Here is a 14,269-nt window from a genome sequence, read left to right as displayed (position 1 = left end):
ATCCATCTCCATCCTCTGACGAACAGAGGCTAGGGACACCATTCTTTACCCATCCTGGCTAATAGCCATTTATGGACTTCACCACCATGAATTTATCCAGTTCTCTTTTAAACACTGTTATAGTCCTAGCCTACACAACCTCCTCAGGTAAGGAGTTCCACAAGTTGACTGTGCGCTGCATGAAGAACAACTTTCTTTTATTTGTTTTAAACCTGCTGCCTATTAATTTCATTTGGTGACCCCTAGTTCTTGTATTATGGGAATAAGTAAATAACTTTTCCTTATCCACTTTCTCAACATCACTCATGATTTTTTATACCTCTATCATATCTCCCCTTAGTCTCCTCTTTTCCAAGCTGAAGAGACCTAGCCTCTTTAATCTTTCCTCATATGGGACCCTCTCCAAACCCCTAATCATTTTAGTTGCCCTTTTCTGAACCTTTTCTAGTGCTAGAATATCTTTTTTGAGGTGAGGAGACCACATCTGTACACAGTATTCAAGATGTGGGCGTACCATGGATTTATATAAGGGCAATAATATACTCTGTCTTATTCTCTATCCCCTTTTTAATGATAGAGACTTGAAACCCCGCTATACCGTGACCCCGCATTTATCGCAATGGAATTTTTTGGACCCCAAACATCGCGTTATAGTATTCACTATACTATTCTGCAGACCAAAATATGCTTGGCCTTTTGCACTACGCAGCTCCCACATAGCTATGCATGGTGGCAGACCAAAGGCCAGTAAACTGCTTGGTGGGGTGAGGGAACCCCACTGTATTATGGAGAGTTGTAAATAAAGTTTCTTCCTCCCATGTACTGCTACTCCCTGTTCTGGTGTCCTCAATCCCATTTCCTCACCCCAAGGTCATGCATTCATTCCATGTTAGTTGCTATATCTCCAGTCATCTCCTTGATTTAGTCATAAGGCTTTCACTTCCTTCATTGTTGGAGAAGCTTCACCAATTGGAAGAGATCTCTATGCTCGCATCATCACCAAAGGGTAAACCATAAGGAACCTATCACCTGGGGAGATTACTTGTTTGAACAAGGTGACCCATTTAAACTTTTTCCTCAATCATTTAGTGAGGGATAAACAGTCTCATGCTAAGACATAGAAAGAGGCATAGAATATGCTCAGTTCATCAACTGACATTCTCATGAAACGTAGGCAGTCATGTAAGGCCAAAGTCAAAATTACATAGCTGCTTCTGAAGGGAAAATACTGTTAAAATGAGAAGGGATCTGTAGTTTAGGAAGCCATGTGGAATTAAATTTGGACTGACTAAATACCTTAAATTGTAATTTTTCACTTTTGGGGGGGAGGGCGGCACTAAACTTGTTAAATTCTCTGTATTTGTGCTGGAATTCAAGGCGGTAACCTACATGAAAGCTGGATTTGGCAGATACATATTGCAAGTAACTTTCTAGTGGGCAATATTTAGCATCATGAACTTGATGTCAGGAATTTCAGAATAATGTCGTAGTGACAAATAGTATTTTGAGGCTATCTTCCTGAAAACTCTTGCAAAAGTTTTTTCTTCATATCGTCCTAAAAATTCAAGAATTCTTGTGCTCATTCTCCTACAACTATTCTCTAAATTGGTGTGCTTACTTCAGTTCTCTCCTTTAATGCTTTCCCACTATGTGATTCAAGTTTCCTCATATTTTTCTCAACTTAATCAACTGTTACTTTCCTCTTTAAATGCTAATATCCAAATGTTTATTGTTTGTCTCCTACAGCTAGTTCCTTTATTTCCATCTCTCATGGCGCTAAATTGGTTTTGTGGCGAGGACTTAGTTACAGATTAGTCTTCACCATTCTTGGATATCCCCACTGTCCTCCACATGAGCTGAGGAAGATGGTGCCAGCCTTGTCTCCTTCTTTTCTCTCTTTCTTCAGTACCACTTCCATACACCTCTGTACAGTCTAGTGATCTATTAAATGAAACATTATATTTTTATTATTTTTTTCCTCATTCTTCAGAATAAATCTAGCTGAGCTGCATATTGCCAGCTTCACAAAATTCAAGTTAAGATAATATTCGATACTAAAGTTTAGTCTCAGTACAGCACATAAGAACCACTCTTACCTACAACATCCTGTGATTCCACTGCTTATATTTTTTGTTTGCTCATAGGTCCTGATTTTCAGTCTAGCCCATACCAGGCCTCTTATTTAGTGCCCAATGTTTGCATGCACAAAAGGGATGATGAGTTTTCAAAATCTTGCCCAAAATGTTGTTTGTTATAGCAAAGATGGTAGTTCATGTTGAAGTTCAGATTAACTAAAACCTCTTTAACCAGTAATTTTGGTTGATGTTAAATTTAAAATGTTAATGTATAAGGGGTAAAGCAAATTATTGTCTTACTGGTTTTTTTGTTTTGTTTTGTTTCTTACCCATTAAATTACTTATTGTACTTATCCACAGTATGGTTTTATTCATTTGGAATTTAATTCTGGACTACATTAAGTTAAAGTTGGTGTCTTTCTCTTCTGTGAAGTTTAGAAGAAATGGAAGAGAAATACCAAAACAGAGAATCAAGACCAGAAGATTTACAGCTTATCTCAGAGTTGAAAGACCTGATTGCAGAGAGGGACCAACTCATAAAGAAACTGATCGTAAGACTTTTTGTGCTCTTTCTGGTATTAATATATTAACAGATACAAATATTAGTCTAATTTCTTGAAAAAAAAACTTGATTAAAATGGATTTAAGGCCTCAGTTCTGCTAACACTTATGCATATACTTAACTTTATTGCAGTAGTCCCATTGACTTAACTGGAAATACTATAGTAAAGTTAAGCACATGCCTAAATGTTTGTAGGACCAAGCTTAATATTGTAAATATATGTAAAAATGTAAGTTGCAAAAAAAAATTGAAAATTACAATATTATATTACATTACAATATTCTCTTAAAGCGTAAGTGCCTGAAAGCCAGAAAATTCAAGTTAAGGTTACTTAAGTAGACTAAAACATATATGCATTGGAAAATATGGGAATACAGAATTAAGGAATCCCAAATAACTTTACTTCCACCTTTGTATCTCTACCATCCTTTGGGGGCCCTCAATGTAAGGTAGCCATATTCCCAGGGCTAGATGGTATGTTAAAATAGACAGGAAGTCTGGTAACTGAGTGTATCTTAAACCCTGTATACACTGGTGTTTTGCCTGCATCTGTGGACATCTCAAACCATATTGACCTTGGCTTTTGCAAAAGAGTATACAAATGCTAACTGTAAGTAATACTAGGATTAAGAAATCTTTCCAACTCAGTGAGCTCAACCACTGAGGAAAATGAAATATTAAAATCATGAGAGAGTTTTCTATTAGGAAGAGGGGAAGGGAGTTAAATATTATAGGTCTTGGGGTATATATGAAGTGTAACAATAATATTTTTCACTTGTATAATGCCTTCCATCTGAGGATCTCAATGTACATGCTTTATAAACAACAAGTAAATTAGCTTTACAACACCTCTGTAAGGCAGGTAAATACTATTATCTCTATTGTACAGCTAAAGAAATTGAGACACAGCAATTGAGACAAGCTTAAAATCTAAGTCTCCTGACACTCAATTCTGTGCCTTAACCATAAGACCATTCATTATTCTTCTCTCCAGAGGCAAAATGTTGGTGTTGCTATTTGTCAAAGGAAGGTGAACTAGACACTAGTCTCCGGTTGAGTAGGTAACACACATACAGTATAATGAATAGGTGGTGCATACGTTCATATGTTGAACATGTTACAGTGTGATGGTAATATGTCGTTCCAATTGTCATATGTAAACAGACTGTCTTATAATTTTGAGTGAATGATTAGCAGGGATATGAGGGCAGACTTAAGGTTGTTTGGGGTACCATAACTATATTTCCATAGTTTCCAATATTTTCAGTGGGAAGAACTAAGTGTAACTGAATTTCCTGGCTTTCAGATATCTGTGTTTCTTAAAACTACAACATTACATTGCGTTTCTTTCTCTGAAGTTATTCAGGGCTTAACAAACATTGTGTTTTGGAATTTCCTTTGGTGTTGTGTCTTTTTCCTTCAAAGAATAACTGAATGACACCACACTGTACATTTTTAGGTTGGAAGATCATCACTAGCAGAACCAAAGCTTCAAAGCAGTGGCTAGTTCTAAGATTGCCACCTTTCAGCTAGCTAAACAACTGATATAAGTGCCACATCCATTTTGGACTGGATCCATTGGACTGGGGAAAGAGAGATGTGGGTGGCAGAGGGAGAAATGTGAAAATGTAAGGTGTTTGAGCATGCTGTGTGATGGGTACCTTTGCTAATAAGACAGAGAATATTGGAAAGGGCCGGTGTGTTTCCCTTTCCCCCAATAACCTTTTATTGTAGAGCACTAGTTTCACTAACTCAGGTTTATTGAGACATGCTCTATTTGTTCCTTTCACATCTATGTGGCAGATGAGGAGAATTTCAGTTATGTTTCTTTTTGAAAAATCCACATACTAAATTGCCCGAAGCTCAGTTTTACTGACCTTGAAGTTAAGCTAACCCTGCCGAGATTTGAACCTGTGACTCTAGGAAAATTAAATATTTCAAATCAGATGTTTATATCACTAAGACAAATCCTTCATCAGAGCATGAATATTCCATTATAACTTCTCACATTTTGTTTCTAAACCTGCTTTTCTTTCAGCAAAAAATACTACCAAACATCCATTCCCTTAATTCTTCCCATTCCATCTCACTTTATGTATTCTTAAGAAACTCCCACCCACTCCTGACTATGTAGAAAGCATCCCACAGAAGCAAAGTGAATTTCCTGTAGTAGTTTACTAGAGAAGGACTGGACTGGGAGTCAGGAGTCTTTGGTTCTAAACCAGCTTTTATAATTGCTTGCTATGTGACCTTGGACAGGTCTGTTAAACTTTCTGAATCCCGTAAAACAGGTAATATATATACTATAGGAATGTTGTGAGACAGCTAAATAATGGGATTCTCCTGTCTGGCTGAGCCGCTTTTGGCACAATACTGTGGCTGTAAATAGGGTTGGTCTGGTTTTCAGCATAATTGTGAGGTTCATCGTCTGGCCCACTGAAGTGTTATATACTGAACATGCACAATACTGTTAAGATGAGAATAATATATAGGAGTTTTTGACTCCCAGTCTTGTAATGTGCTAAACCATATGACCTCAGGAGAGTTAGGGATACCATCACCACTTTCTTCAAGAAAATATTTGTACTGTACCAATGAATTTAGAGGAAGAGGAGGACATAAGTTGTCCTTGTAGTACTTACATTTTTAACACCAGACAGTTCTTTGTTGAACTTTACTAAGTCTGTCAGACTCTTGACAAATCTTACAAGGTTTAGTGGATCTTAAGTCTGCAGCAGCCTGATGGAATGTTTGATGCTCCTAATTCAGCAACGAATAGCTTAAAAAAATTAAAAAGCAGGGTTTTTTTTTAAATCATAGACCTTCAAGAACTTGCAGAAACCAATTTGAAGTTTTTATGTCAAGCTACCTCTAAGATATTTCATGACAAAATAGCATTAAGTCCTAAATATAAGCCATATCTACTTTTCCCAACTTCCATATCTCAGAAATGGCTTGTCCAATTTACCTTACTTTTGGCACCAAAAAGAAGAATAAAAAAGTTATCTGGTCATAGACTATACATACAAGATTTAAATGGGACAGGACCTTACACAGGATTTTAGACAAGTCAGGATGGGGATAAATCAGCTTAATAAGGGGAAACTGGTTAGAACCAGACTACTACTCTGAACCTTCACAGCTCAAAGTACTCGTTGCTGAATCAGGAACATCAGAATATTCTGTGAGGCTGCTGTAGCCTTATTTGGGGAGTTGTAGACACTCAGCATATCATAGGATTGGGGCCTCTCTCAGCAACTCCATAGGGATGTTGTGTGCTTTAGTTAAAAGTTCATACAACATTTTGAAAATGTAAAGCATTTGAAATTAGTGGCACTTGAGAAGGCTCACTCCTCAGCCTTTTTACTGCAGCGTCACTGATGGGGACATATTTGACCAAGACCACACAAGATGATAGTGGCAGAACAAAGATTAAGCATTGTGGGTCCCTCCCTATCACAATCCACTAAACCATGCTGTCTCTCAAGTGTGAAATGTACGTAACAGAAACTCATTAGTGTTATTATTTAGTGTTTCTTTAATTGTATATAAGATCATACATAAATACATTGTAAAAAATGGCTTGATTGGAATTTATAGAAATACAGGTTTAGAACTGAATGTGTTTGAAACAGTGTTATATACATATCTTGCCATTAGCTAATGGAAAATGCATAAAGAGAAGTTTGTATTTTTTGTTCTTCTTTATTAGGATGACAAAAAATTCTATCAACTAGAACTAGTCAACAGAGAGACTAACTTCAACAAAGTGTTTAATGCAAGCCCTAATGTCGGAGTTATTAATCCACTGGTGAAGGTAGGCTCCACAGACTTTATTGCTAAAATGGAAAAGAAATCTGTGTTAATACATAGTTAAAAAAAAAAAGAGAGAGAGAGACAGACATGATAGTCTCTATATTTTGTCAGACATGTTCAAAACACTGAATATAGTTCATTGCTTGCCTGTATTCTATTTATTATTATTTATTTGTATTATAGTAGTACTTAGGGACCCAAACTGAGATTGTGCTCCACTGTGCTGGTTACTGTGAAAACCTAGCATAAAAGATAGTCCCTGCCCTGAAAAGCTTAAAATCTAAATAAACAAGATAGACAACAGATATAGGGGGAAGGAGTAAAGTGAGCAGCGATGGTCTGAAAATGTCATGTTAGTTCCGTAGAGACACAAGGTAGGTGAGGTAGTATTATTTATTGGACCATCTTCTGTTGGTGAGAGAGACAAGCTTTCAAGTTTACACAGATTTCAGAGTAGCAGCCGTGTTAGTCTGTATCCGCAAAAAGAACAGGAGTACTTGTGGCACCTTAAAGACTAACTTTAATAATAGCTTCAATAAATTTGTTAGTCTTTAAGTTTACACAGAGCTTTTCTTCAGGTCCGGGAAACATCGGAGTGTGGCCACTAAATACAAGATGGAACAGATTGTTTAGCATAAGTAGTTAACGCATACTTCAGAGGACCATTCAAGGTGAAGTGGCTCGTTAACACCCCTCCAGTCATGGGGGCTGGGGGAAGAAAAGGGAGGAAAGGCAGCTGTGAGTGGTTAGTGGGTTATACATTGTTGTAATAAGCCAAAACACTGCTTTATGGAGTTAAATCAGTCTCTTACCTTAACTAACCTTTTTAAGGGTTCACATCAGATCATATAAGAACATTTCCCTGTCTCTCCTCCATATACCTTCTGTCAGTTCCCTGGTCCCTCATATTTTGCAGGGCCCAAGCAGTTCTGTAAAGCTGTTTTGTGAGCTAGGTCCCGCAGTACTGCTGCATTAAAATCGGTCTCACAGTAAACTCTGGAGTACTCTGTGTGGGAAAACTCAGCATGTGAGAAATTTAAATAAAATGGTAGCCTGGGCCTAATAGAGATAATATCAGAACTGTAGACACCTAAACCAGATAAAGGGGAGGTCTCCACTTAAAAGAGCATGTAAAAATCCATAAACCTGCCTTAAGAATTAAAAGATTTCTAGAACTTGGATTTTGTATAATTACTTAGCAATGTTTTAGATTTTAATTATCTTACATTATATTAGTTTTCTAGTTTAAATTAACTAAAAACTTTATAAAACCATTTTCTTTAGCTCATCAGGAATAATTCTGACCTTATCTGTTTTAAAAAAAAAAAACATACTAAACTATGCTGATGGCGTACCAACAGTGTAGAGTGCTAGCACAGAAGATATCCATGGGTTCAGAAGCAACTTGGGAATTCATAACTAAGGGCCTGACCCAGTGTACATTGCAGTCAAGGGAAGGGTGCCTACTGACTGGAGTAGAATTAGGATCAGGCCCTAAAATTTACAGAAGTGATTTGTTGGAATATGAACCACGGGGAAAATATTTTGGGAGATGCTTGTTTCCTCTTGGCCAGACTAAACAGCAGCATTAAAACTTATTGAAACTGAATATACTGTAAATTCTACTTTTACTGAAATAGAGATGATGGAATAAATAATCAACAAAAAAGGAAGGTAAGACTGAGGGAGACAACCTAAAATGAAGGGGGGAAATAACAGCTAATATTGCATTAATAAAATATAACTGTGATCAGTCAACAAAACAACATGAAGATTCTAGTGTCATTGGTTTGTTTTTCTTCTTTCTCATGCATCTTTATTTTACTTATTCGTGTGTTTCTCTTCATAATAATAACCAAATGATCAAGATCTAGGAAGTGCTACATTCAGCATAGTGGAGATAACGTTTTGAAAGTATTTATGTATTTAGTTTTGACTGCATTTTAAATTTTAATTAAATAAATTAGTATTTAATGGAAATCCCACATTCGCAGTATATATATATATAAAAAAAAAGATATATTTTTCCCAGTTTTCTTGAAGCTACTTTACACTAGATGTGGAAAAAAAAATTCTTTGATTTCCCCTCCTCAAAATCCAGCCGCCTTCCCCCACTCCAATATTTTTCTGTGGCAGTCTTTGTTTCATCAGCCTTCTATTACAAAATGACTTGATTCAGTACTATTAATGAGGCCATGAACATTTCCCGCCAATGCATTTCGCTGAACATTGAATGTGCTGCATTAGCAGCTCTTGCAGCTGCCAACCAGGTAAGAGGCCAGAATTCAAACGTAGGTCTCTCATCTGGCAGTACAGGACACGATCAATAGGACAATGTGGCCATCTACAGTTCAACTCTTTTCCATACCTGAACTCATTGTTCCTGTTATTTCAAATGCAGTTGTGCTCTGAAGAGTGAATGTATAATTTTATGACAGAGTTACAGGTGCATTTGTCTCTCAGGGACGCCATTTCAAATGTGCACAGTTTACAAGTAACCAGATTTTTTTCTAAGTGCTTTAGGTGGGGTTGTATATGTATTTGTATGTAGTATTCGTGAGAAAAAATAAACTCAGTTTCAATTTGAAATCAAGTGGAGTATATTTTTAATGAAAACCTTTTTACTATGTAAATAGGAAGTACATGAGCCATGAGTAATGAAGAGATATTAAATATGGTACGCCTCATTAGGCCATTTCTCTGTAAAAACTTTTGAGATTTGAACCTCCCATATATTTTTAAGTTCTAAAGAATCAGCGAGTGGGAGATAAAGCTAGTACTGACATGGCAGATAGTAGATAATCATTCATTTTACCTGGTAATAAATTACTGATACTAAAATATCAATATTACAATAACTCTCCTCTATCTCTTTGAGTCACTTGAAGTACTGTCAGATGAAGTTGAAAGATACTTCAAACTGAAAAGTTGATTTAGTTGTGCCATCTAGTGGCTAGAAATATTCTATTTAGAGATAAAAGGTGGTGCTTTTTCCTCTTTCTGGCAAGGAACTGAAATACAGTATAGGATCAGTTATATCCTTCATAATAATGTAATAACACCCATTGATTTGGGGGTCATCAGTGCTTTAACAATGAATGTACCTTAACTGCAGATTTTCTAAGTTTCTGGTCAAAGACAAAAACTAATTGTTTACCAAACTATACTTAAATGGCAAAGTGAAACTTATTGAACAGATTTATCTTTCCCGCCAATGCATTTGATTGCAGAACTATTTCACTAATCCAGAGAATGTGTTTAAGTAGAAATGAAGGATAGCAGACTGAAGTATAATTTTGTAGAGAACTAGCTACCTCCCCGTCTCCTTCCAATAAAATATCTTGCTCTGTACATTCAATCCATCAGAATAATATACATATTGACTGCTGAGCTAGGCCTGAATTCCTTAGTAAATTTGCTTAAATATTTAATTTTCCTTTGCGAATGTATGCTATTCAGCATTGTTCAAGGAATACAATAAAGGTGCAATTATAGAAACTATTCCACTTCCCTCCCAAACTTGCTTCCCATCCAAAAAAAAAAAAGAAAGAAAAAAAGCTATAAAGGAACCTTCTCGTCTATCAATTTCCTCATCTGTCCTGGTGCAAGGAGCCTTCCTTACATTTGTTGTTTTTAATGCAGCAAAAGAAGAAGAATGATAAATCAACAAACAGGTTTGTGAGTGTCCCCAATCTAAGTGCTCTGGAATCTAGCGGAGTGGGCAATGGACATCCTAACCGCCTGGATCCCATTCCTAATTCACCCATCCATGATATTGAGTTCAACAGCAGCAAACCACTTCCACAGCCAATACCACCCAAAGAGCCCAAGACGTTTTTGAGGTGAGCACTGCCTCACCAATCCTTTTTTTCTTAACTCATAGAAATTTTGCATTCCTATTTAGATGAAAATCCCACTTGCTTTATTAACAATTTGAGTGCAAATATTACTGTGGAATTTTTACGCTCTGTTTGTAACCTCTTTACAGTATTCCTTTTTATTGTAGAGCCTGTTGAAATGTGAAATATTTTTGACCTTTTTATAAGTCTTGAACCCTCAACTTTTAAAACCTTTTAATATTTCTTAATATGATTCATGTGCTTCCAATTGTTTACATTTTATGAACAATTGTTTTAAATGTTTGTGTGATTTATTAGTTGTCCTTTGGGAATTGTTTTAAAACATAGGGATTTTTTTATTCATAATTGTGTGATGACTTTTATATGACAAAATTGTTTTCTGTGGTACATTGTTTTTTTTGTCCTTTTCCTCATTTCTGTCAATTTTTTTCATAAACATTAGTTTAGTACAGAAATAGGAAATATGCATGGGTGGGTGTTTTAATGCTGCCTTTCCAGTAATAAAAATTAGCATTAAAATCTCCAGGATTAGTTCTTTGAAAGGGATGGTAGAGTGAATTACACTATTAATTTAACAAATGAATTAAGAGGGAAGACTCAGGTCTTTAGGCTTTTGGTGCCTGGATCCTGAGTGCACTGCAGAAGTGGTGTTCTCTATCTGTAGTTGGAATTGCTTGCTATCCTATTCCTACAACACACTTTATTTGCAAATCAAAGCAATGGCATAAGTGTCAGTTGGACAAGCAGTTGTTTCCCTTCCCTTATGATTTATATGGGTAATGCCACAATTCTGACAAGTGTTAAAAGTAGAAGTGGGAAATTATAGAATTAAAAATAAAGAAGTAGTAAAAATCTGTTTCAAGAAAATATACTTTTGTTAAATACATTGTGTTGCTTATTTTTCCCCTGTGCATGTGATATGCATGTGTCTGCTCAGACGTCAGTAACATGCATGTGCATGAATTCATGGATTGTGATGCTGGAGTTTCCATTGCAAATTGTTTCGTGCCTTGTATTACCCCAGTAAAACGGTAGGATTATTTTGTTCTTAATTTTTGTTGACCAAAGAATTTTGATCTAGCATTAAGATTACATACATTTTTCTTACTAATTCAGTAGAATTATTAACATGTTTGAAGGGGGGGGAACTTGTTTGTCATGCACCAATTTCCTTGTTCCTAGTATATAATTAATGTCTTTTAAATTGTGTGCATGAAATGATACAAATAATATTTCGGTTTGATTTATGTAAAATATTAAAATAGTATGTATTTTTGTTTAATTACTGACTAGTCTTTGTTAAGCACATGTCTTTAAGAATGTGATGCTTGCATCATACTTCTGAAAACTATCTTAACTAGAGGAAAAGGATGCTGAAAGAGGACCCTCCAAAGTTCCCCCCCAACAAAAAATTTTTATCCAAAAAAAGTTAGCTGTATGATTTTAATTAATATTATCTCCAAATATTTTTCCACCTTACGATGTGGCTTCTTAATTTGTCTGTGCTGCTGATGCTCTCCAATCAAGTGGATGATCACAGATATTGCAGAGGGACATTAAACTAGAGTATATACTACACTATGTGATATTTGATTTATGAAAAGATATTTAGATCATTTGTGTTCCATATTGTATTCTCTGTGCTTTTTCCAGACATTTTGCACTCTTTATTTTTGTCATGGGTTAAATTTTTTTTTCTTTTTATGAATTTAGCCCTCCTCAGACTGAAGCTTCACCAGATCCACAGCGCCAGGAATGGTTTGCCCGATACTTCACATTCTGAGAGAGAAATTTTTTTTGTGGCATAGCGTGGTGTGGATTGTTTATAAGAGCATGTCTTTAAGTAAATCCTATGTGAACAAGCTTTCCTGTACTATGTCAAACACTGTGAATGAGAAAGTATTTGTCTCTCTGAGTTGAAAATGCACTGTATTTCATGTGGTATTTGTTGGAATCACTTGACATGATACTATATAATGTGCGTAATTATATCAATTATTTTTATTTAAAATGGAAGAGTCTTTAAACTTTGTAATTATTACATAATAAATTTTGGTAGAACAAACATAAGGCTTTCCCCATTTTTCCTATAAATATATGTTTTCTTTGGTTGCAGGAAGGCTCCCCCTCCTCCCAAAGCAATGTACTGCATGGTTATAATAAATCAAAATAATCTTTCAATGATAAATAAAATAAAATAAAAAATATCAGACTAGGGCACAGTATGTTTAATTCATCCCAAATTTATTTTTATTTGTAGCACTTTAAAAATTGTCCTCTGACTAACATTTAAAGTGGTGAATACGAAATAAATCAGACATAGTTTAGCTGCTAGCCTTCAGAACTGAGTGACTTTGACAAGACCATAAAAAAAAAATTCAGCGTTTTCTTTTTTGCTCACTTCTTACTTACTGCTCATTAGACTCTGCGCTCTAGAAATAACCACTACATTTGATGTTGAGTTTCACCAGAACCTGCCTTCATGAATTACCTGTTTATTTTTTGAATATCTACAAAGACAAATGATCTTTGGAACATTTGGGATACTAAACCAAGTATCACTGGATAAACCAAGAATCATTAAAGGAAATCTGCATTTTGAGGACATCCTCCTTCAGGCAGAATATAGGCTTTAAAAGTAACCCTATACACACAATCGTATGCACATCTTTTATTAAAGCTCAACTGTATTCAATTGTCTACATGAAGGAAGTTTCTTTTTTACCTTTTGACATGAATCCATGAACTACTTGGCTTTTTCAGGTAGTAAGCCTGATTCTCTAGTCTGTTACACTGGTGCGACACCAGTGTTACTTCATTGCCAGACAACTGCTATAACAGATTGGAGAATCAGGCCTACTGTCTTTATTATTTATATTTTTTGATAATTCAAAGATTACCACAAAGTAATTAACGCTGGTAGTCTCAGGGAGAAAAATATCTTTGTTTTATGAATGTATTTTAAATCTGAAACTCTCTTTAAAAACAGCAAAGGACTATTTTGATTTATTATTTAAATAAGGTTTTAATCAGAAAATACAAAAGCACATAGATCTTCATTATTTCTTCTGAAGCCCTGACTATATCCTGTTTCCCTTTATATACAAACAAATATCTAGTAAAAGATACTCTCACTAGTTATAATAATAAGTTTTATATGTAGTATATATATAAATGAACAATTTGTATGTTTTCATATAAAATATTCTAAATGAAATTTTTGAACACGTATCTTCTATAACTCACCTTGAAAATGTCACTGAAAGCCGTGCTCTGGTGATGCTGCCATAGTGTAAAGTAAACAGCAGATTCTGTGTAGTTGGTGGACTCAACTGTAGGTATATGCAACTTTTTAATTTTAAAAGAAAGCCATACTGGGCCAAAATGTTGGATTTCTTGGCTGTTACCTGAAATAAAACACACTCTATCATTTTGCTATAACATTCTGAAGTGAGTGTTGTATTTTTTCTTCTCTGCCTTGCCAGTGTTGTTAAAAGGACACTGCTTCTTTGCCGACCCAGTACCTCATTGATTAGAGCGTTAAGTTGCATAATCATACGTTTTTGCTTATGGAATTTATAGATATAAACTATAAATAAAACCAACTAAACTCCACTTCAGATTTTCCTGTTCATGCATTTTTTGCTCTCTTTAGAAGCAACAAAGAATCCTGTGGCACCTTATAGACTAACAGACACCTTATAGACAGACACCTTATAGACTAACTAACACCTTATAGACAGAACCAGACTAACACGGCTACCCCTCTGATACTTGCTCTCTTTAGTAAATGGTGTATTGGTAGCCTCTGCCATTGGGCATTAGCTTTCCAGTGGTGAGGAGAACAAACTCAAGAAACCATCAGTTCCAGAGTCCTTTAAGGTCAGCAGCTTTCAGACTGACAAACAAGTGTGTCCTGACAAAACCAGTCAAATCCCAAAGAACCCAAGAAGACT

General features: G+C 35.5%; 1 protein-coding gene across 4 annotated transcripts in view; it reads left to right on the top strand.

The window, feature by feature from the left end:
• Window positions 1-13,866, top strand: part of FAM184A (family with sequence similarity 184 member A) — a 165,649-nt gene extending 151,783 nt beyond the window's left edge. The window contains exons 15-19 of one of the 4 annotated variants that reach the window (XR_006578178.1): window positions 2,509-2,626; window positions 6,350-6,454; window positions 10,096-10,295; window positions 11,251-11,344; window positions 12,027-13,864. Coding sequence is in view for 2 of the 4 variants with exons in the window: in XM_045010480.1 (XP_044866415.1) it covers window positions 2,509-2,626; window positions 6,350-6,454; window positions 10,096-10,295; window positions 12,027-12,096 (493 nt within the window). In the remaining 2 variants the exon portion in view is untranslated. Of the gene's footprint in view, window positions 1-2,508; window positions 2,627-6,349; window positions 6,455-10,095; window positions 10,296-11,250; window positions 11,345-12,026 lie in introns of those variants that run through there. The other 3 variants (XM_045010480.1, XM_045010478.1, XR_006578179.1) reach the window with 3 other exon arrangements.
• Window positions 13,867-14,269: the final 403 nt, after the last annotated feature.

This window comes from Mauremys mutica, chromosome 3 (assembly GCF_020497125.1).
Source record: "Mauremys mutica isolate MM-2020 ecotype Southern chromosome 3, ASM2049712v1, whole genome shotgun sequence".
NCBI classification, from domain to species: Eukaryota; Metazoa; Chordata; order Testudines; family Geoemydidae; genus Mauremys; species Mauremys mutica.
Note: the sequence above shows the minus strand (reverse complement) of the source record. Positions and strands in the feature narration are given on the sequence as shown.